We start from the raw sequence: 23,767 nt of genomic DNA, 5'->3' as shown, positions 1-23,767 counted from the left end.
ATTTTATTGACAAAAGCTTCTTTGGAAACTCTTATAGACGAGTATTTCCATAACGTTTTGGAGTTTTTACGACGTTTTGTGAAGCAAAACTTCGCTTATTACCCAGTAAAAGTTTTTTTTTATATTAACTACTTTATATTTATTTTTAATAAAAGTTTTTTATATTTCTTTTATACATTTTTATATCGTTTATTATTATTATTATTATTATTATTATTATTATTATTATTATTATTATTAATAATTTTTGGTTAATATAATATTTATTATTAACTTTATATTCATCTTTAGATAAAGCTTATTATTTATTTTATTTTATACTTTATAATTATTTTTTTTATATTTTTTATATTTTTATAAAATATATTGTTGTTATTATTATTTGGTTAATATCATATTTTTTAATTAACATTATATTTACTTTTACAAAGAATTTTTTTCTTTATAAAAAAAAATTCATTATTATAAGTTTTTTTTTTTTAATATTTTTATTTTATTATCAACTTTATATATATTTTTGGTTAAAGTTTTAAATTTTTTATACATTTTATAGAAATTTACTGTTATTTTTTTATAATATTTTTATTTTATTATGAACTTTATATATTTTCAGTAAAAGTTAGTAATTTTTTATTTTTTATATAAATTTATATTATAATTCGTTTATTTTGCTTAAATTTATATTTTTTTATTTGTGGTTGCTGTAGTGATTACTTTATATTTGTTAATAAAGTTTTTAATTCTATTATTATTTTTATATAATTAATTTATTAGATTTATTATTTTTTAATATATTTTATAAATATTTGTTTTTTTTTTACTTTACAATAGAAAGTTTATATTGTATAATTTTAAGTTATTCATAATTAAATCTTATAATTATTTATTTTTTATTTCTTTTTTTTAAAGTTGTAAAGTATTTTTATTTTTTGTATTTATATGTTCTTTATTTAGAAAATCAATTATTATTATTTATTTTATATTCTTTCCATTAAAATTTTATAAATATTAATTTTTAATGTATATACTATATTAAACCTCTTATTATTATTTCTCTTTGCTTTAGTGAAAGTTATATAATAATATTTATTTTATACTTTATTTTTACTTTTAAGTAAAAAGTTTTATCTTTTTTATCAGTATAAAAGTTAATCTTATTTTTTATTTTTATTTTCTTTTATAAAAATAATTATATTTTTATTAAAAGTTATATATTTTATATATTATTTGTCAGAAATTTTTTCTTCGCTTAATGTTTTTTTACTTTTATACTTTGAAGTAAACGTTTTTTTTCTCATAAATTTCTATATCACTAATTATTATTATTTATAGTTTCATAATTGTTATACTTTTTTCCTTTTTTAATATCCTATTAAAAAATTTCTACACTATTTTTATATTAATTATTCTATCGATTAACAATATATTTTTTTTAGTAATATTATTATTTCTTTACTTTATACTTTTTTTTATAGATTATTAAACTGTATAAATCTATTTGGGAGTGTAGCGAAGCTGACACTGCTTTGGGAATTATATTATTATAATTAGAAAATATTATATTATTATTACTATTATTAATATATTATTTAGTTATGTTTCTTTGTTCTTCTGACTGGCAAAGTTGGATAAAGCAAACAACTTGGCCAATAGTCGACACGCTTTTTTCAAAAAGTAATTATTATTATTATTATTATTATTATTATTATTATTATTATTATTATTATTATTATTATTATTATTATTATTATTATTATTATTATTATTATTAATATGGAAAAACTTTTTTATACATAAATAAAACTACTTTCTTGTACATAAAAAATATTACAATATTTTATTATAATAATACTTTATAAATTAATAAAACATAATGCCAAACAAATTATTTTTTTTTGTAATAACTTATATATTTACTTTTTATATATAAAATACTTTATTTAGTGATCTTGTTACTTTCAAAAATTCAAGTTACCAACAGAAACTTTTATCGGAGTCAACTTCGCCGTTTAAGCCAATTGGAAGATAGAAAGGTTTTGTGTTATCCAATGCGCAATTGAATATATTTCTCTTCAACTTTTTGTAGGTTCAACAGTTTATGAGTATTACAATAAAGAAGAAAAATAAATTGCGGGTATTACTAATAATAATAACTAAAGTAGTAAAAATTAAAATAATAATGATGAATAACTATAATTATTATATTATAAATATTAAAATAATGTTTTTTTTTAGTAATAAAGTTACATTTTATAAAAATTTTTTTAAAAAAATAGAAATTAATATAAAATAGATTTTTTTTAAAAAAAAGTAATAAACTTTTACTATATTAAAAAAATTTTGAATTAATGAAAAAGTAGATTTAATAATTTTTTTAAGTGTGCTAAACTTTACTACTAAAAAAACTTAAAATATATATATAAAAAGGATTGCATATTAATTTTTTAAAGTTATAAATTTATTATTATAATTATTTTTGAAGGAAATTGTATGAAACTTTTATTATTATAAAAAAATTTAAAACATAAAAGTTTTAAATAACATTTTTTAGTTATAAATTTATTATTATTATATATAAAAATTTAATAATATCTGCTTTGTAAATATTATTTTATAATTAGACTTAAAAAAATTGAAGAAACTTTTATTATTATTAAAAAAATTTGAAACTTATAAAAGTTTAAAATAATACATATACTTATAAATCTACTTCTTTTATTTCTAAGAAATAAATAAATATTTTTAAAAATTTTTTATTATAATCGTAGAAAACTGTTATTATTAAAAAAATGTAAACTATATTAAAGTTTTAAATAATTGTCTTTAGTTATAATTTTGTTATTATAATTTTTAAGAAATGTAAAATTATTTTTGCTTATTACAAATATTTTATTATAAATATATTTAAAAAAATATAAAACTTTTATTATTAATAAAAAAATCCAAGATTATAAATTTATTATTATAATTTTAAAAATATATATAAATATTGTTTTTATTTATAAATTTTTTATTATAATTATTTATAAATAAATTGTAGAAAACTTTTATTATTATTAAAAAAAATTAAAAAATTATACATTTATTATTATTCTAATAAATTCTGGATTTAAACTTTTTTTAATTAAGAAAAAATTACTTTTTCAAAGGTTTATAGAAAATTTTTTTGTAGTTATATATTTAATATTATTAACTTTTAAAAAAATTGTACTAAACTTTTACTATTAAAAAAAAAAAGTTAAAAAGTTTATCTAAGGCTATTTTCTATCATGAAAAGAATCATAATAGAAATTTTTAATTTAAAAAATTTTGCAGTTATAATGGGTATTGGTACCAAATTATAAACTGCCGATACTAGATAAAGGCACGTGCGCAAGAGCCAGGAAGAGCCTTTGTTTAGTCCTCAGACTGAGCGCGTGGGTTCGCTGTTTTACCTCTAACAAAGCTTCTTGTTCTAGATTATTTATTGCTCTTTAAATTTTAATTCATACCACGTGCGAGAGAATACCCAACTAATTAAAAAAATTCACTCAATTTTATGAAATAATTTGTTTTAATAATTAATTCATTATTATTCAAAAATTATAATAAATTTTACTTCTTATAAAAAGTAATTTTTTTTATAAAAGTTTTTGTTAAGAATTTTTTAAATTTGTTGTATATCTATTATTATTATTTAAAAAAAATATAGTATACTTTTTCTATATTAATTATTTTAAGTTTATAAAAAAAATATCTGTAAGAGAATTTTTTATAGTTGTTATAAATTTATTATTAATATTATTATTATTATCATTATTATTATTTATATATTTTATATTATATAGAAAAACTTTGAGGAAACAAGAAAATACCAAAATGCTTATGAAAAAAAGTTTATTAGAATTTTATTATTATTTATTATTTTTTTTATTTATGTAATTAATTATTATATCTATTAATATAATTTATATATCATTATCATTTTTATATATTTAATATTATTTTTCTATTATTACTATTATTATTAAGAGTTTGGATTAACCTTCTTGAACGTCTTCGGTGCAGCGAAGAAACTTTAACAACGGGAGAAACTGTAAATTTTTATAATAAATTTTATTTTTACTTCTAATTATTTCTTTTTATTATCGTAATTCCGAATTTATTAAAAACCTTTATTAAATAATTTTTAATAAATAAAAATAATATATTTTACTATTTATTATTTTTTAAATACTTTTATAAATGAATAAAATTCTAAAAAAGCTTATATTAATGATAATAACTTATTATTTTGGTAATTTTTTATATTTTTTCAATTAATATTGAATTTTTACAGTAAATTTATTATAATTTTTTTTAAAAAAGTTTTTTATTAATATAATAACTAAAGAGAATAATAATATAAAGAAAAATAATAGTAATACTATATCATTATATGTATTTATTATATTATTGATTGCTTTACTTTATATATATTTATCTAATATTATTAAATTTTTTACTATTTTTTATAATATTTGAATAATTTTAATTATAATAATAATAATTTGGTTTTATGTATTTATTGTTACTTTCTATTTAACTTTCAGTTTTTCATTAAATCTTTATAAGTATTTTTGAAAAATTTTTTATATAATGATAATAATAAAAGATTTATAGTTTTACATTTTATATTATTTATTTTTTTATATTTTTTTTAAAAAAATAAAAATTTATAATTTTAAAATGTTCTCTTTTTATTATTATATCCATTTTTTAAGTTATTAAACTGCTACTGAAAACATTTTTATAAAAAAGTTTATAACGTTAAAAATTTTTATATTTTTGTTTTATTTTTTTAAAAAAAAAAAAGAATATTTATTGGAAGTTGGATATGCACGAGGACCGTTACAAAAAACGAACTCGGATAGGTTCATATTTTAAATCTATTTTCAAAATGCTTCGTTTAAATTTTATTTAAATTATTTGATTGGATGATATTTCTATTTTTCTTTTTAGTTCGAAACTTTCAGGGGACTTCTCATGATGAAGCTGTACTAGAAAAGTTTAGAAGTTTGGCAAATTTTACTGGGCGAAACGGTCATAAATAATAATTATAAATAATAATAAGAAGAAGAAATATAGAAATATTAATAATAATAAATAAATATAATAATACTTAAGAAATTTATGATAACATTAATAAATATAATAATTATAATAGTAATAATAAAGAAATATATTAATAATACTTCGGAAATATAATAATAATATAAATAATAATTATTTAAAGGGATATAACTATGATTTTAATAAAAAAAATATAATAATATTAATAAATATAATAATCCTTTTTATTTATAGAAAAGCCTCTCAAACTATTACGTACTATACTACAGTTTTTCTTTAATTGACCACAAATAATTATCTTCCACTATTGTTATAGAGTGTCACGGGGAGGAGTCGAGTGTTTCTCATAATAATGCTTCCACGTGCTTTTCTAAAATCTATCGGCTTTACAAGGACAAAGGTATTCACTATTACATGCTGGCCTGCATCAGTTTTAAACTAATTTAACCATTAAAGAAAATGTTGTCAATTAAGTCTGCGTGTAGAAAAAAATCTATGATTTTGGAGCCAGTTATCTAAAAATTATAAAAGTGAGCAAATAGTAAAGAAGGATACATTATAACAAATAAATATAGTAGCACAATATCTTTATCGCGCCATTTTAGCTAAAGTTCCACCCCCTTCTGCCGAAAAGCACGTTTGTTTCGCACAAAGCAGTTATACATGTGCTTTAATTTCCTCCTCTCTACCACGAGAACCACTGCGCTATGTTTTATTCGTTAAAAGGCGAGCGCTATACAGATTTTTAATGCTTTTGATTCGTTATAATAATTCACTTTGTTTGCTTATTACTTTAGAAAACTTTTATATTTATATATATATTTATTTTTATAAGTTTTATAAATCTATAAACTTTTCATCAGAATTCTATTATATTCGTAAAAGGACGTCTTTCACTGGAGATTTAGATCGATTTGCAAAACAAAGCGAATCTTTGGTATTTGCTATTATTATTATATGCTATTAATGTTATTATTATTTTATTATTATAATCATTATCATAATAATCACTAATACTACTTCCAATATAATTAATATTATTATCATTATTTTTTCTATTTCATATCATTATTATTAAAGCTTGAGAGCACCAACAACAAAGTCAATTTTCCTTCAAATCCCAAAAAACTTGTAGTGGAATGTAATATTATTTTTCCAGGTTTTTATCATTTTAATACTTCCTTTATATATTATTTACTTCTTTCAATATTATTGTCTAAATAATAATGAAATGAGTTACTTTCATATATTACTATAAATACTAACCAAATTATTTTCTTTAGGGTGCTCTGCTAAAGGGCGCCTTATGATCGACTCCATGTATTTTACTTTTTCACTTCACGAGACTGAGGTACAGCGGAACAGCGAGTTTAAAGCCCATCTTGCTAATGTTGAGGGCACATGGTAGTTGCCTTTAAATTTTTTTATTAAAGATCATGAAACACATCTCAATACTTATAGGAACCAATCAGACATACTCTCCGTGGCTGCTCGGCGATATATGCTTCGGCCAACCGCCGTTGAGCTGCTGCTCCGGAATAAAACACGAATGCTTTTAAATTTTGAAAGGGAAGACGACTTGATTCAAGTACTGCTTTTACTGCCGACTGGTTTGACTTTTTTTCTTTTTTTTTCTTGGTTACCTTTTATATATATATATTAATATTAAAAAATCTTTATATCAAAAAATTAAACATTTTCATTAATAAAGTACACAATTATAGTGACAATATCAACTATTTTCTAATAATAATGAAATATTTTATATTTTCTGTACAAGTAAATCTATAAAACTATTTATTGCAGGAAATGATGTCCTTTTAGGGAGGGGAAGCTTAAAAAACTTTATAAAACCTAATTTAAGAACTCCTTCAGAACTTTTTCAAAAAGTAATTATTATTATTACTACTATTATATAATATTTATTATTACAATTATTATAACTTATTATTAATTAAATTATTAAAAAACTGTTGTTACTATGAAAGTCGACTTTTACTGAAAAATGGCAAAGCCATCAGCTATCAAACTTTGAGTATCTCATGGAAATCAACGCATTTGCTGGACGCAGTTATAATGATCTTAACCAATATCCTGGTAGCTTTTATATATAATGCTATAATAAGCACAAAAAGGTATAAATAAAAGAATTAGACGCAAAATACAATCAACAACCTTTTAAAGCTAATACAAAATATATTACAAAAAAAACGCAAAATATAAAACAAATAAATCTGAATCATAAACATATAAACATATTTTCTAATTAAAAAAATGATGCATTGATGACCAGTCTCTTATTTAAGAATTTCAACCATAAAATAACAACTATTATGGTTAACTGGAAGAAATACGACCTTTTTTTTCCTATCTCTAATATTGGTAGTTATTTTGGCAGATTTGTATCCAGCACACCAACTTTATGGGTAGCCTTAATACTTAATATTGCTAGAATGTTTCTACTGGTAATTATTCTAGTAGCTTTCTACTTACTACTAAATTGTATCTTCTATAACTTAAATTGGTAGTTATTTTAAAAGCTTTATTTCTGTACTACCAAAATTCTCTTTAACTTAAATTATATTTACCTTGGTAGCTTTTATCTTTATATATCAAATGGTTTCTCTTATAGCTGAATAGGTGGTTATAGGTAATTTTATTTACTGCTCTTCTATTGTTTCTTTATTTTTGAATTGGTGGTTTTCTTGGTAGCTTTAATATCTGATACAACCTAATTGTTTATCCTTTCACTCAAATTGGTAGTTATATAGGTAAATCTAATATTAGCATGCAACTTGTTTTTGGTACCTTTTAGTAATTAACTCTACCAAACTATTTTTTCTTAAAATGGTAATTTTAATAAATACCGCTTATTGTTTTTTGGTAGTTTCAATAATTGATGCTACCGCATAGTTCTTAAATTAATGGCCGCTATCACAATTAATTCTACCTAATGGTTTTCTTTTTTCCTAAATTGGTAGTTTTTCCTTGGATTTTATCCGATTATTCCAGTGAAACTATTAACCTTCTCGACCCAAGTAACTTTACAAAGCCCTCTACAGTCACGTGTAAAACTAATGTTTCAGCCAATAGGGGTCTACAGAGATTTGAGCCGGCCTGTAGGAGCCCTAAATAAAGAACGCTTAGCAATTGTATTGTTATTATTACCGTTAATGTTATATTTTATAATTATTATTACCATGACTATTATTATTATTATTATAGTTCAAAGAACGCTTTGAAACTTGGAGTGATCCGGAAGTCCCATCATTTCACTACGGTTCTCACTATTCCACCGCCAGCTACGTTCTCTATTGGCTCATTAGGCTTGAGCCTTTTACTACTCTTTTTCTGAATTTTCAAGGTTTTTTAGTTTTACTTATATTTTTTTATTATATATTATATTACTATTATTGTCATTTTTATTTTTATAGGTGGAAAGTTTGACCAGCCCTCTCGAATATTCTCTTCTATAAAAAAAACATGGCAAAACTGCAATCAGTCTACTTCTGATGTTAAAGAACTTATTCCGGAACTTTTTTATTTACCGGAAATGTTTGTACGACTTTTTCATAAAAGTTCATAGAAACTTTAGTATGTATAATTTTTTTATAATATTTTAAAAAAAAAAACGTAATGAATAAATATTAAGTAAATAATAAATTTTTTGCGTATTTTTTTAATGAATCCCGTGGCTTTCTGTAAAGGACTTTACTAATATTGATTTTCATCATTTCTTATTATTTTGTAGCGAATTGCTTTCTACTTTTTATTTAGATTAATATTAATCACTACAATTTTGGAAAGCTCGATAAGGACGATCCGATTGGAGACGTGGTTTTGCCCAATTGGTTATTATTATTATTGTTATTATAATTATTATTATTTTTATTATTTAGGTGCAACAATGATCCTTATGTTTTCGTTCAAATTCATAAAGCTGCCCTGGGTATTTTATTATTATTATTATTATTATTATTATTATTATTATTATTATTATTATTATTATTATTATTATTATTATTATTATTATTATTATTAATTATTGTTATTATATTATTATTACTACTATTATTATTATTATTATTAATTATTGTTATTATATTACTATTACTATTATTATTATTAATAGAATTATTATTATAGTTATTGTTATCACTATTTCGAAATAAACAATAGTAAAAATAAAAGTATTACTTACCTATTAAAATTTTAATTATTTATCATAACAAACCATAAAAAGTAGATATTATAAAAAGTTTATTATTAAGAAACCGTTTTATATATTAATTATTTACTTCTTATTATAATTATATATTACTATTTTTAATATTATTTTTATTTTCCTTATTATTATTATTATTTATACTATTTTTTCGAATATTAAAAGTTTATTATTAATTAAACATTATACTAAATGAATGATAAAAGATTTACTATTAATAAGTATTTCTCCTTTTAAATATTATCAGTGAACTTTTTTTTTATTTTTTTAGAACTTTATTTATATATATTTCAATTCTATTTAATAATAATAACGAAAAAGAAAAGTTTTTTTATGGTAAATATAAATGTTTATGTTTTCAAGTGTTCACTATATTTTTTAATATTTTTTTTATTTATTTTTTTTCGGTAATAAAATATTTATAAAATTGTTTAACTTTTTATATCTATTTTTTTTACTTTCACTTTCGTTATTATTATTATTTGAGCTCATGATTATTTTTTTATTTAATTTAGTATATTTTATACATTCTAGTAAATCAATATAAAAATTATTATTGTATTGAAAATATTTTTATATTTTATATTTTTTAATATTTTTATCAAATTTTTATTTATACTTTTATATATTATTTATATTATATTAAACTTTACTTAACTTTTTATTTTTTTTTTTAATATATTTTTTCTATACTTTCATTTATATTGCTTTTAAACTTTTTAAATTTCTAATAAAGTTTTCTTTAGTTTACTTTCTACACTCTTAAATATTAATTTTTTATATTTTTCATTTTTTTTATTTTACGTATTATTTTATATTAACCATTTTTTATTAGTTTACCTTCTTTTACTTATAAATATTATTTTATATATATAAAAAAAAATAAAATTGATAAACAATTTAATAAAAAAGTTATTATTTCATAAAACTGGTTAAAAAAGTTTATATATAAAAAAAAAAATTAAGAAAGAAATTTTAATATTTCCATAATTTTTATTTAGTTTTATTCTTTATTTATTATTATTAAATAATTATTATAATCAAATCTTTATTTTACGTTATTTTTCATATTTTTAATTTTTTAATAAGTTTTACTTTTAGTTTTCAATACTGTTCATTAGTAACTTATATAATAAATAATTATTATAATTTCTTTACGTTAACTTTACTCTATTTTGTTATATAAGTTTTGCTTTAGTTTTATATATTTATTTATTTTTATATTAATTAAAAGTAATTTATACTGTGATTATTATACTTACTTTTATATTTACGTTAACTTTTATATTTATTTTTTTAATTAGTTTTACTTTTAGTTTTTGTATTTATTTTTATTTTTTATATTATTTTTTTATATTATTTAAAATAATTCATATATTAATTATTATGATTACTTTTATATTTTACCTGAACTATTATATTTTTTAGAATTTTTAATAATTTTTTTTAGGAGTTTTACTTTATTTTTTTATTTTATTAAAAAGTAATTTATGTAAAAGCAAAGATAAAAAAAAATGTTATATTATAGTAATTTTTATTTTATATTTGAAGTTAACATTTATATATTTTTATTTAATTTTTTTAAATTTTTTTATATTTTTATATTATTTTCTCTTTTTATAACTTTTATATATTTATATATTTTATATATTTTTAATTTTTTTTTTTATTTATTACACTGATAGGTTTAACTCTTTTGTATATTATTTTTTTTTATTTCTACATATTTTCCTTTTTTATTATTATTCATATTTTTCTATATTTTAAATTTTTTTATCTAAAAAAGAATCCGATTATGTTTCTGCTCATCTTCATTATTGGCTCGACCTTATTTTCGGCTACAAACAACAGGGTAACTATTATTATTATTATTTATTATAAAGAAAAAATAAAAAAAATGAGCAATTAAACTCTTTTAATGAATTCTCTGCCAATTACATTTCGTTTTATTGTAAAATTAGCCAATGAGTGGTTGCATTGTTGTATAAGGTTTACTTGATCTTTGATTTATGCAATTCGTTATAACTATAATTTATTATTTATATTTATTTTATTATTATTATTATTATTATTTATAACATAACAAATTTAATAACAGGAGAAGCTGCAGTTGAGGCCAATAACATTTTTTATTACTTAACTTATGAAAGTTAATAATATATTTTATATTATATTATATTATATTATATTATTATTTAAATAATTGTAAATATATATTATTTTAAAATTATTTAAATATTTATAATAAAGACGCCTCCAATCTTGAAACTGTTATTGATCCTGTCTTAAAAGATGCACTTAAGCAGCAGATTACTAGTTTTGGCCAAACTCCCGTAATAGAAAACTTATAAATAATAATAATAAATAGTAATAATACTCATTAAACAATAGAAATAAATAATAGATAATAATAATAATGATAATAATAAATAGAGAAATATATATATATATATATATAACAATATTTTTTTCTTCTAAAGAGTCAGCTTCTTTATAAACCTCATCCCCCTCGTCTCGGCGTTGCAAGTGTTACAAGATTTTACAGCCAATCAGAGGTTTTAATATTCTTAAAAACTTTATATCGACCAATAAGAGGGCACTATAATAAATTTGGAAATAGAAAGGGACGCCTTTAATGAACTTCCAGGTTTCCAATTCGTCATTAATATTGTCCTTTTTTGATGAAAATAGTCAATCACTACTCGATAAATTCGCAGTTCTTTACTCTACGTATTTATTATTATTATTATTATTATTATTATTATTATTATTATTATTATTATTATTATTATTACTATTACTATTATTATTCATAAATACTACTAGAGTTCCTTATAAAAAAAGCTCCTCCCGTGCAAGCTTATATATATATACTCTAACAGGTTCATCTAGTGTTCGTAATAATGCGCCATTGCAAATTATGAATAATAATCAAATAATAATATAAATTGTACAATAAACTTTTCTAATTTCTTTTATGCTGCTTAGCGATATTTTTTTTTTATACTACTTTTTTTTATATAATGGAGATTCTCTTTTATTATCTTTTTATAAAATAACGTTACCTGAAAGTAAAGAAGGTACTCTTTTTATTATATTTTACATTGAAGATTTTTATGTTTTTATTAAATTATATTGTTGCTATTTTTATTTATATTTTATGTACAAATGAACTTTTCTTTAATATTATAAAACTTTATTTTTTTATATACCGATTTGTTACTATCAAAATAAAATTACTTTTTACTTATAATTATCTCTTTATTATAATAATCCCTATTGATTATTATATATTATTATAACTATTACTTATTTTAAAATTATAGTTTTATTTACTACTTCAAATTAACTTTATCATCTTTATTTAATTCTTTAATTTTTATTAAAAATATTATTATCACTATTATTGTTGTTATATGAATAATTGCTGAGTTCTACAGAAACCTTCCCTTCACTTTTATTCCAAAAGCATATTCAGTCCTACTATAGTACTTCCGACGTTGTAACGATATTATATTATTGTTATTATAATTATTACTATTATTTATTGTTATTATTATTATAACTATAATTATTATTATTACTATTCTTATTATACATTTTCATTGCATATTAAATAGCCATACAGTGAAAATACCAATCATTTTGTTATATCCAAAAGTTACAAGGTCTACAGTTACTTGTCTAGTATTATTATTACTACTATTACAATTATTATTATTATTGTTATCATTATTATTATTTACAGCTTTTTTGGAAGTGCTCTTATCCGGACAACAGTTTTAAAGCCTTCTCTCTTATGGGCTCTTCCAGCTTTCCTTCTCAGTCTATTTATTACCACTGCGCACGTGTTGACTGTATAGCAATGAGTCCGGATGAGATTTTATTGGCTACCGCTTCTTCCGATACGACTGTGATGGTTTGGTGCGCGAGCCAGTAAATAAGAGAAAGAATTGTAGTTATAAAAATAATAATGAACCAATAGGAATATTCTAAATAACGGACTGGTGGATTTTTATCCAATCACTGTACTTTATTACCATAGAACACACATTACTGCGCTTTCCATCTGCGCCGATTTAGATATTGTGTTTTCCGCAGGGGAGGAATTTGGATTGGTTCATTCTGCTTACAAAGGCATTCTGGTACCGTTGGACTTCTTAATATGGCGCCCTTTAGTTTTTCAGCTCAACCATTTGTCATCAGTTAAGAAAAATCCCGAATCCTGCTGATATGCATGCTAGGTTTTCTATGTTGACCAGCAACAGTCTCCTCATTGTCTATTACGAGGGCTTGACTTTGACCGGCGTGTTGGCCGTTTACACAATTAACGGTATGAAAATGCTATTATGTTTGTAACTGTTTCAATGAACTTTTTTTTAAGTGAAATAATTATAATGACTTATTATATTAATACAAAAAAAGGCCACCAGCTCGTCCAATTAAAATTTGAAGAGCAAATCACTACTATAACAGCCACTAAAGACGGTGAATCGTTGCTAGTAGCCACCATAAACGGGTTACATTTATTAATCTATCACCTTATTCGGGCTGCAAAACCTTTTTTTGATACAATTAATCTTTAGCACTGTAAAGATATTCGTCACGTACAATCTAACGGAACTGCACATGTTCCAGACAACTGCGCCAATTTGCTCGCTTGTCCTTTCGGAATCCGAAGATTTAATCTTAGTTGGGCTTGCCAACGGCTCCTTATTACTCTACTGCGCTTACATTATTGACTGGAGTCGCTCAGCACGACTTCTCGATTATTAAAGAATTCGTTAATTTTTTCATTCATGAAAAAAAAAAATTTTTTTAGGGAATTTTTTTAAAACAAAAAAAGTTAAATTTTTTGTTAGAAAAATTATATAAAGGGCGTTTCTCTTCTGGATTTTGCTTATTAATTAGAAAAACTCGTATAACATTAACATAGTGAAAAGAGGCTCTTTTGCTTTAAATTTCATTACAATTTTCGTCCATCCTTATTAATTCCGTTTCCTTATTCTATCTTTTCAGCGCTTATATATTTTTACCTTGCATTCTGCTAGTGCTCGCTCTAAGCATAGTTTATGGTATTTAATTTTGCCTATTTATTTGGAAATATCCATAATTATACCGATTAGTAAAAAACTTTAACGGGCTGAGAAAAAAAGATCAATAAAATTGTGCCAAAATAAATAACAATTATTTAAAAAGGGGTAAATTGTTAACTCATTTATTCCATACAACGACAATTACAAAAACTAATGAGTGCCTAATAAAAAATAAAGTGAATTGTTTATAAAAACATACACGACCATTTAAAACTGTTTCTATATTTAAAATGTCTCCTTAAAAATTCTGTAGATCAACAATTATTAATTAGCTTCATTAATATCTTACATGTTTATAAGTTTAGAACAAATTTTTTTTAATGTAATTGGTATAATAAAAATTGCTTTTTTACTCAAGTCTTTATTGTATTATAAAGTTTAAGTATTGATTAAAACGATTCTCACAGGACACTACTTATTGCAATAATATTGTTTTAATCTATATTCAGTCACTCCATCATAAGGGGTTTTTTCATAGCTTTTGAGCGACTGTAAAGGATAGCTTAATTATAAACTTACATAATAAAGCGTAAACTTCCAATCGGTAGAGAAAATGGTTAAAAAATGCCTTTTAGATCAAGGCAAGTCTCATACTGAGATCTCTCATGGATGTGGTGTCAGCAAGGCTACAAATATCCCGAATCACAAGGCTCAATATGATCCAAATCTTCTTTATAATGACCCCGGGCGTCCATAGTTCTTGAATAACCAGGATGTAGATCAATTTGTACGACAGGTGACGTCTGCAGCTATCAAATGTTTAATAATAAATTAGTACGTCGGGCTTCACAGTGAATGAAAAACTCAATAAAATTTGTGAAAGGAAGAGATTTAATTCTCTGTCGCTAACATACTCCTTTACTTTCAAATGTAACTTCTCTTTTTTTTTTTCCTGTTTACACAAACGATAGAGTTCAGCAAAGTATTGGGCTTCTATCTTATTACTTTTATCATTGGAAGTTATGAAAATAAGTCTCCTTATTCAAAATTTTTTATATTTACACTATACATAAAAACATACAGGTTAGTTTTATTTATACTTGCACTTTTATCTTCTTAGTCCATAGAAATAAGTATATATTATAGCGAACTTGGGCAACTAAACTATTTAACGTTAGTCGAATAAAAGCCTAGGTAACTTGAAATTTCAAAATAATTCGAATTTTGTAGAAAAATTGCTTAACAATAAGGTCTTTATAGACAAGAGTGAAAGGCACGTATAGATTTATTTAAAAAGACGAACTACCAAGCTCGAGTACATTTAACATATTATCAGTTGACATTTCTATTAATTGTTGCTGGTGTGCTTTGTGACGGCTTTGGTTTCTTCAGGCACAGCATGCTTTGCTAATTTTCCGGGTAGAAGTAGCCGGACAGAAGTTTGAATTTCCCGAGTATCTATAGTCGAGCGCTTGTTATACTGAGCGAGCTTAGAGGCCTCATTAGCGATATTTTCAAAATGTCTCCGACCAAAGAATTCAAGATCTTCGCTTTTGAAGAAATTTTAGTGTCTGGAGGTATATGCTTGAAAACTTAGTCGTTCTTTTTGAAGTTAATTTACTGTGGTTTATAAATACATATATTATCTATATAATAAAATTAAAGATATTAAATGCTAATAAACGAGAATATCCTAATTTGACTTTATTTAAGTAAAATCTTTCCTTTGTAATTTTTTTAATATGTATGTTAGTAGAATCTCAAATGTTTCCGAATGTTCGTAATTAACTTAGCATGTGCCTCAATTTGAGGGTATAAATAGCTTCCGTGAAGGACACGAAAGAAGCCCTACTCTCTGTGCGTTGAGGTTCGCGTGAGGATTAGACTTCCGTGTGTCGGTTGATTTGGGTGCGTGTTTGTTTGTATATCTGGCGAGCGACGCAGTATAACTGTCGATTTATAGTCGTTTTTCTTCGTTACCTTTATAGGTGCTATAGTTAGACATTACGTGATAAGAGGGAGAGTTTTAACTAACAATTGCATTCCTAAGTTATATAAATTTCAAAACAAAAATTACATCGTTATGAATCATACAAGGACAAAAGCGCGCCCGGTTCCAGTGTTAACTGAGGAAGTGTTGCGCAACCGTAGTATAAGCAGCATAGGATGATGGGGGAAATGCGCAGGGTTAAAAAGAATTGACTCAGCGTTTTACTAGAGAGATGGATGCTTTAGAATCTGAGGTTAGTGCTGGAGAATGTTAATACCTTGAAGGACACGATGGAATACGTTAGACCGATGATTGCTAAAGCTCAGCGAGTTAGTGGACGAGCATTACAAGGATGTTATCCTGGCGAAACTTAATGAGTAGCCGAGGAGCTCAACTGAAGAGTTGGTTGAAGCACCAGTGTTGGACGAGCTCCTCCCGGTAACTTGCGGGTTACATATACGGGGATAACCATTATGCTCGTTTTTAAAAAACGCAGAGAGGAATAATAAGAGTTTCGCGACGTATTCCCATTTAGTTTCTGAAATAAAATCAGACACTCGTAATTCTAATGACAGGTTGGATGTTTGTTTAGTTAAAAAGAAACAGCGAGATAACTTAGTTGAAGGACAGATGAAGGGCATACATTGTGTAATATTTTTGGATTCTGGAGCGAATGGTACATTTACTAGCGTTAGCGCGTTGTCAAAGTTTGATTTGCATTTGTTAGAGGGATCTAGCCGGCGAAGAAGTTTCCAGGTCTTTGAAGGAAGTAACTACTGGACTTAAAGTTCGGTTCCAGTTTATCTCCTAAATTAAATATTAAAAAAGCTGGTATTAAATGTTGTACTTCATGATCTCGCCAAGGGTGTAAATATCCTGTTTGGAAAAGAAGATTTTGGAAAATTTTCCCTTCGGATCGGCAAATTGGCAAGCAAAGAAAAACCATTTGCCTACTTCAGAAGGTGACAAATTAATTAGTGGAGAGACACTACGAGAAAATTCCTGAAGACGTGATTTTGTGGATTTTTGAGAGCATGGGTAGAAAGAAAGATCTGGTCTCAATTATGAATATAAGAACCTTACCTATTTTGAAATGGAAGACGGTGAACACCAAGAAAAAAATCGACAGTTTGGCAAGGAGAATAAATAATCTGAGATAGGACCCGGATGTATAAACTTGATGAAATTGGAACTTCTCAAAGTTAAGCTTAAAGATGATGTGTCGAACGCTTGAACCAAGTATGAAATAAAAGTTAAGACGAAAGCATTAATTAATATGAGAGAGTGCGAGAAGCTACTTAGAGTTGGTGGTTTTTTGGAAGATATTACTGGGGTAAGGGGGACCATATGCAGGTTCTAGTGGAGAAACCCAGCATAAAGGGGGCAAGCATTGAGGACGTGAAAAAAGAGTCGGAAAAACAAATGCACATGTGCGATGCTCCTCATGGTCTCAGTGAGAGATACGTAGTAGAGAGGTACAGAACCCTGAGGGAACTATTTATTAATATGAAAGTAAAGGATAAAAAAAACTGTTTCACACCTTAATGCGAAAGGCTTTTACCCAGAGAGAGATAGATGTTCACTGAAGGAAGTATTTTGAAAGTATTTTGCTTTTATCATGCCTAACTGCAGGAGGGTACAGTGGACAGATTTGCCTTTTAATTATGTGAATGGACCCTTCAAATTTAAAAAAAAGCATAAATGTTATAACTTCTGGCTTGCAGAACACTCACGTTTACGTAGATGACTGCTTGGTAGATACAGAATCCAGAGAAGACCACTATCAGGCACTTTATGAGCTATTAACCAGTTACGATAAATTTAGTGTAAAGGTACAGTTAGAAAAAAAATGCAAGCTTGTTCGAAGTGAAGTACGGTGACTAAGGAGAGAACTCATCGACTCGGGGCTCAGAATGGGGGAAGATCACGTTCAAGAATTAAAAAACATGCTGAAAACAAAAACTAAAGATGAATTAATCAGTTTTTTACAGTCTTTAAACTATTGGATCAATTTTATCCCTCAGTGTGCTGTAATCACTGAACCGCTAAGTAGATTGTTTATAAAAAAGGTAAAATTTATGTGGGGCAGTGAGCAAGAATATTCGTAGAATAAAGTCAATGTTCTGGAATCGAACAGTATGCGCCTAGTATATAAATAAGGAATATGACTTAAAATTCTTCAGACAGATTTCAGTGATATAGGAATTCTTATTTCAAAGATGCGATGAACACTTGCGCTCTATAGCATTTGTGAGTACTAAATAAAATGAAGCTCACAGAAAGTATAGCGTAACGGATAGGGAGGCGTTAGCTCTCGCTTGACCCATTAACACATTAATAGACCATATTCATTTAAGTAAAAAGAGACTTAGAATTGAAACAGACCAAGAAAACCTTCTTGGAGTTTTTAATAATGCGTATGAACCTGAATCGGTAAGGGAAAAGGAATTAACATTATTAAGCAATATAATGAGCATACTTATTGAACATTAAAATGCGTGCCTGGTAAAATAATGTCATTGCAAATTTACTGTCAAGACACCCATCTAATGAAAACTTAGATGTCGAACAAGTGAAGTTTTACTTCAACTAAGGAAAACCAGATAATATCGATGTTATTTAGCAAATTCTCGAGAATTGATTTCAAGTGGGAAAGAGAAAGTTGAAATACTTGCCCGGTGATTGCATACCATACACTTTTATAGAAAAAGTTGTCAACGAGCGTGAAGTATGCCAACGTTTTTAGTAACAGAAATTTACTTACCAGGGAGAAACTTAAATTAGTCGATGAAGCAGAGGAACCTCTGAAGCATCTGGTTTCGATATAATGGTAATGTCGAAGACTCATGAAGGTGTAGACAGTGTCCTGGTTTTTTGGATAGATATTCAAGATTTGTATGAACGTTTTCTCTGCAATAAGTTACAACAGAAGAGGTGGAAAACCACTTAAAAGAATTTTTTTAAGTGGTAAGTCTCTATGTTGTATAACATTCGATAGGGAATCGAATTTTGTGAGAAGAGTCATCTCGATTTCCAAAGGAAAAAGGTTTTAAAGCTCACTTTGCCAATGGAAATGGTCAGAAGGGTAATTTAAGCCATTATAAACTCTTTGTTAAAAATATGTGCTAAAAATGTTGTGGCTTACAATTATAGAGGACTACGTGAGGAGGAATAGACTTTCAAGAGTACAGTCTTAGTGCTTGTCGAAGAGGATCTCCAGCTTTTTGGATGGTCGCTTTAATATTCGGCGGGCATCCCACTGCGGCTACTTCTCCCCAGCCTCTGTAAATGAGATTTTCGACTAAAATTTTTAAACACCAAACTTTCCGAATAATCGTGCTCCATTGTCACCGCGCATCTTTTCAAGGCTCTTAAAAATGTATCTAAGCCACTTAAGATCAAAACACTCCCCTCCGCGCTCGTGCATGCAATCAGTTCATGCAGTGCAACATTAAACTTATTCTCATTATTTCTTCCATCTCTTAAGTTACTAAAGAATGTAAGGGACGGGTACCTAGGGGCTATAGCATTAACGCTGCCCACACAGCTATCACATTCAGTTTTTGTGGGCGAAAAACACGATTATCTTAAGTGATGTGGACAACATGCTTCAAAGAATCCGCAAATCGTTTTGGGATCTAAATTTTATGTGTTATTAACTGACCACCACTAAGAGTAGAATATTTCACCCTAGGATGGTCATTCATTTGCAACACACACACGTTGGACATAAGTTCCGCTGCTTGTCCCCTCGGCATGGCGAGAAGCATACAAAATAAAAGACCAATTGGGAGCAATTTTTTTTAGTTCCGTGGTATCGCACCCAATTGGTTATGACTGGCACAGCTAGTATCTCATGGATTTCGACCAAGGATCATGCGGGCGCAATGTGCCACTCTCTCAAACTGATACTTACAGAAAAATTTGCCATATTTGCTATAAATTAATTAATGTCAAGGGGAAAAACGCCCCATTTAGCGGAATGGAAGATGAATCATCCGTATTACACCAGGCAAATACCTCCAACTTAAGCTCGACATCACTAGTTCAAGTCATTGACATGACTACTAATAAGCGGAGGCTCTGCTTTTAAAGGGCTTAGATTATATATTTTGACAGTTCGCTCATGTGTCCCGAAACCTTTGTAACTCTCAGTACGTAAGATAGCACGAGCGTGCTCTAATATAAAAATAACCGGATCTGCCGCTTCCAGTTTTAGCGTATACATATTCTATACGATTATTTTTCTGGCCTCAAGCTCTTCTAGAGCATGAGCACTCCAAGTCTTCATGGGAACGAGCTGGCATGTTGGGGGCTAACACCGTATAAGAGTGTCCTTCGCCAGCTCTCGGTATCTCCTGTTAGAAAATGGTTACATATGTTACCATAGACCCCGACAGGTTGTTCTGACTTGTTCATAATCGGCAGCCCTGACCTTCCAAGGAAGCCGGCTAAGAGTACCTCAGATTCATCCTTTTTGACGGCCTGAAGAACCGCAAGTGAGTTTCAGGATCAGTATTTGCAAATTCAACTACTTGGGCCACTAAAACCTGCTGGACACCTGGTTCGCTAACAAACACAATTCCATCAATTATAGTTTCTAGTAGTTGCGGGAACCCGCCATAGGTGATCATATCGCCCGCCTTCCCGTTAGCATTCCAAATAGACCTTTATTGTTAAGTTGCAAAGTACACTGTTATTAATTAGGCGACCTGGAAAAATATTAGCTCTCGTAACATGTCACGTGCTATAGATCACTCCTCGCCACAAGGACGCAACTCCAGAGGTGCTCCTTCTCGAAACTTGCATAATGCATGCTATATTTACAGGTATAAAGTGTTACCAAAGGGAAATTGTTAGCCATAGAGCTATTCCCAAAGAGGTTACTGAACCTTTCTAGGGAAGTATACAACTAGCTGGAGGGCCTGATAATTATAAAATAAAGATTGTAACGAATGTTCGACCGTCACGCCGAACCTATCATGAATATATTCGTGGTTGCGACGGGTTAACGCCTCATAGTGCTGTTTGTAGTTTTAATCACATTAGCAGAAAGGTCTTCATTTGCACATAATAAGAATTATCATTTTTATTTAAAGAACTCCCACAGAGGGATATACCCTCCCCGGCATCTTCTGTTTCATTAGTGTAAGCTAACGCTGTTGTAGATGTACCATCGTGAAAGGTGAATACACCACCTTTGGCAATGGGTCATTACTTTTTCTGAAACAACTAACTGAGCCCCCCTAACGAATGTCATCATTGGCACTATAATGCCCAGAAAATAATAAGTTCCACCCAAAGACGTGTATCTTATGTTTAGGATAAAAATAAGAAATCATCGAAACAACAAAAAGATGAATATTATAATCGATAAAAGAATAAATTATGTAAGCAATTGTAAATTCGTTTCTCAGTTCGAATAAATACAATTTATTTTTAAAAAACATATGCAGACGCCTTTTGGACCAACGGGTTAATATGTCCCTCTGCACTGTCGTGCATACTCTATTGAACATTACATAAGATATATATTAGATTAAAGTAGATTTGTCTTTTTTTTCATCCATTAAGAAAAATAAGGATGAACCAAGCAAAAAATATGCATTATAAAAATTATCAAGAGAACCGATGATAAAGGGGTGAGATCTTACAACAGAAGTTACGTCTGCAGGACGACTGTTGCAGCCTGACTCCCGAGCACAATAATTGCAAGGAAAGCAAGCAATGCAGGCAATCAAAGGTAGAGGGAAGTATATTGCAAAATGCCAAACTCCCACAGCAACTAACTTGTAATTTGAAAATGCGCCTACAACCTGTTAAAAGTTTATAAGTCAAATGAAGAATTGTAGCCACTGTTTTTGCAGCTGTATTAAGAAATTGGTCAACATCAACTCCTGTGTCTGTTTCGACACTAAGACGCCTCTCAAATTTATCTTTCACACAGCCCCATGCGGCGTGTGAAGACAATAATTTTTAAATTATGTTTGTGGTAGTAAACTTTAAAAACTCCCGTGACCAGAACAATATATCATTAAATAATTGCTTTTCAGAACAGTTAAAAATACAGTCTTGTCTGGAATAGAGCAACCTGATGTTAAAACAATCGGAAAATGCATAACACAAGGCTCTTGAGCGACCTTCACATTAACCTCATAAAGCAGTATAATCGTCCTGCAACGATATCTGATCACACAGGATTAACGGACCCACCATACAGTTTGCAGCCTCTTTAACCTTAGAAATGTGAGTGTCAAAAACAAAGCTAGAGATTGCGTTAACCAAAAAGGTTTCAAGAAATGCTCTTGGTCATATCTTATCTCGTTCATCAAGAACTAAGGTGTGGTCTTCAAGATCCCAGTTAAAACAAACTGAGAATCTTTGCTCCCACCTGATTCTTAACTAACAAATCTACAAATTAGTTACTTTGTGTTAAATTTTTATTAATAAACTGAAGCTTTCTATAGGAAACAACCGTAGATCGCCCGCAACGTAAATCACTCAAAGGAAAAAAGTAAAAATAATTTCTCTTATATACCTCAAGAACCAGCAAGTTTACTGGAAAGTTTATATTTAAGATTAGCAACAAATAACATAGCGGGCCAGCCCAAGTAGGATAAGGTTGATAGTTCCATAATACACAAGTTTTTAGTTAGCTTAAGAAGTATAAAACTCAATCATAATCATAAACATTAAACTGTGTTGCAAGTTTTTGCTGGTTACAATACTATAGAAAATTGTTGTTAACATGATTCTAATTTAGTATTTCAATGTTGGAATTAAGAGTATATAATTAGACATTTTTTATTCTACTTGTAAAAGTGTCTAAGCGGAGATAAATGGGTGCTTACGAAAATAAAAGATATTTTTTAAACTCTGTTATACTAAAAGAAAACTTCCTTTTAATTAAACATTCTTTATTAAAAAAGTTTGTGATATTCATTAAACAATTAGTGCTGAAGATTAAAATCTAGTTTATTTATAGAACTTTTATTTATCCTTATTGAATATATAAACACTATAAACAAAAGTGTTACCTTTTAAAAAAAAAAGCTGTTATTTTTCTTTAAGAATACTTTAATACCAAAGGTATAAAAGGAATGTAAAGCTTACCAAAGCTTACAAAAATTTATTGAAAAATAGGAAAGAATTGTTATAAAAGAATGTTCAGTAGTATTTAAAAAAATATAAGGTTAATATAAAATTAACATCGATGGATAGTAATTTTTGACATATTGTTATTTTCTAATTTATATTCGAGAAAATGATATTAGAACTTATAAAAAGTGAAAGTCTTTATGCTCCATTTTTTCAAAAACTTCGTCTAAAAATTACTTTTTGGCTTGAGTGACTACGATTCCGTGCATAAGATTGAAACTTCTCTGCTTTTTAGGCGAGGCTGGAGAACGTAAAGAAGCTAGAGGG

At 26.3% G+C, this 23,767-nt stretch overlaps 1 protein-coding gene across 1 annotated transcript; it reads left to right on the top strand.

The window, feature by feature from the left end:
* The first annotated feature begins 4,014 nt into the window (after positions 1–4,014).
* LOC135143706 (lipopolysaccharide-responsive and beige-like anchor protein) lies at positions 4,015–15,109 on the top strand. Its single transcript, XM_064075610.1, has 31 exons — positions 4,015–4,075; positions 4,835–4,892; positions 4,981–5,061; positions 5,408–5,491; positions 5,955–6,028; positions 6,172–6,250; positions 6,375–6,495; positions 6,553–6,701; positions 6,898–6,980; positions 7,080–7,188; positions 8,073–8,129; positions 8,185–8,243; positions 8,317–8,455; positions 8,526–8,650; positions 8,869–8,942; positions 8,991–9,040; positions 11,103–11,168; positions 11,415–11,465; positions 11,567–11,649; positions 11,797–11,871; positions 11,937–12,046; positions 12,143–12,198; positions 12,346–12,396; positions 12,757–12,818; positions 12,937–12,984; positions 13,065–13,252; positions 13,302–13,461; positions 13,523–13,649; positions 13,742–13,835; positions 13,903–14,063; positions 14,988–15,109. Exons 2-31 carry the CDS (start codon positions 4,856–4,858, stop codon positions 15,107–15,109), a joined length of 2,775 nt encoding a protein of 924 aa, XP_063931680.1. The 5' UTR covers positions 4,015–4,075; positions 4,835–4,855.
* The last annotated feature ends 8,658 nt before the right edge of the window (positions 15,110–23,767 follow it).

The sequence above is a fragment of the Zophobas morio genome, unplaced genomic scaffold, assembly GCF_036711695.1.
Source record: "Zophobas morio isolate AGI-343-1 ecotype UQ-CSIRO unplaced genomic scaffold, CSIRO_AGI_Zmor_V1 ptg000072l, whole genome shotgun sequence".
Taxonomy (NCBI): Eukaryota; Metazoa; Arthropoda; class Insecta; order Coleoptera; family Tenebrionidae; genus Zophobas; species Zophobas morio.
This window is presented reverse-complemented; position numbering and strand designations above follow the sequence as displayed.

What these genes read in the sequence shown, in the direction of transcription:
- LOC135143706 (XM_064075610.1), top strand. Translation starts at nt 4,856, where the DNA reads ATGCACGAGGACCGTTACAAAAAACGAACTCGGATAG. An exon ending in TCGGCTTTACAAGGACAAAG is followed by an intron (nt 5,492 to 5,954) that starts GTATTCACTATT and finishes ACTTTTCATCAG; the next exon opens with AATTCTATTATATTCGTAAA. An exon ending in GGCCGTTTACACAATTAACG is followed by an intron (nt 13,650 to 13,741) that starts GTATGAAAATGC and finishes ATACAAAAAAAG; the next exon opens with GCCACCAGCTCGTCCAATTA.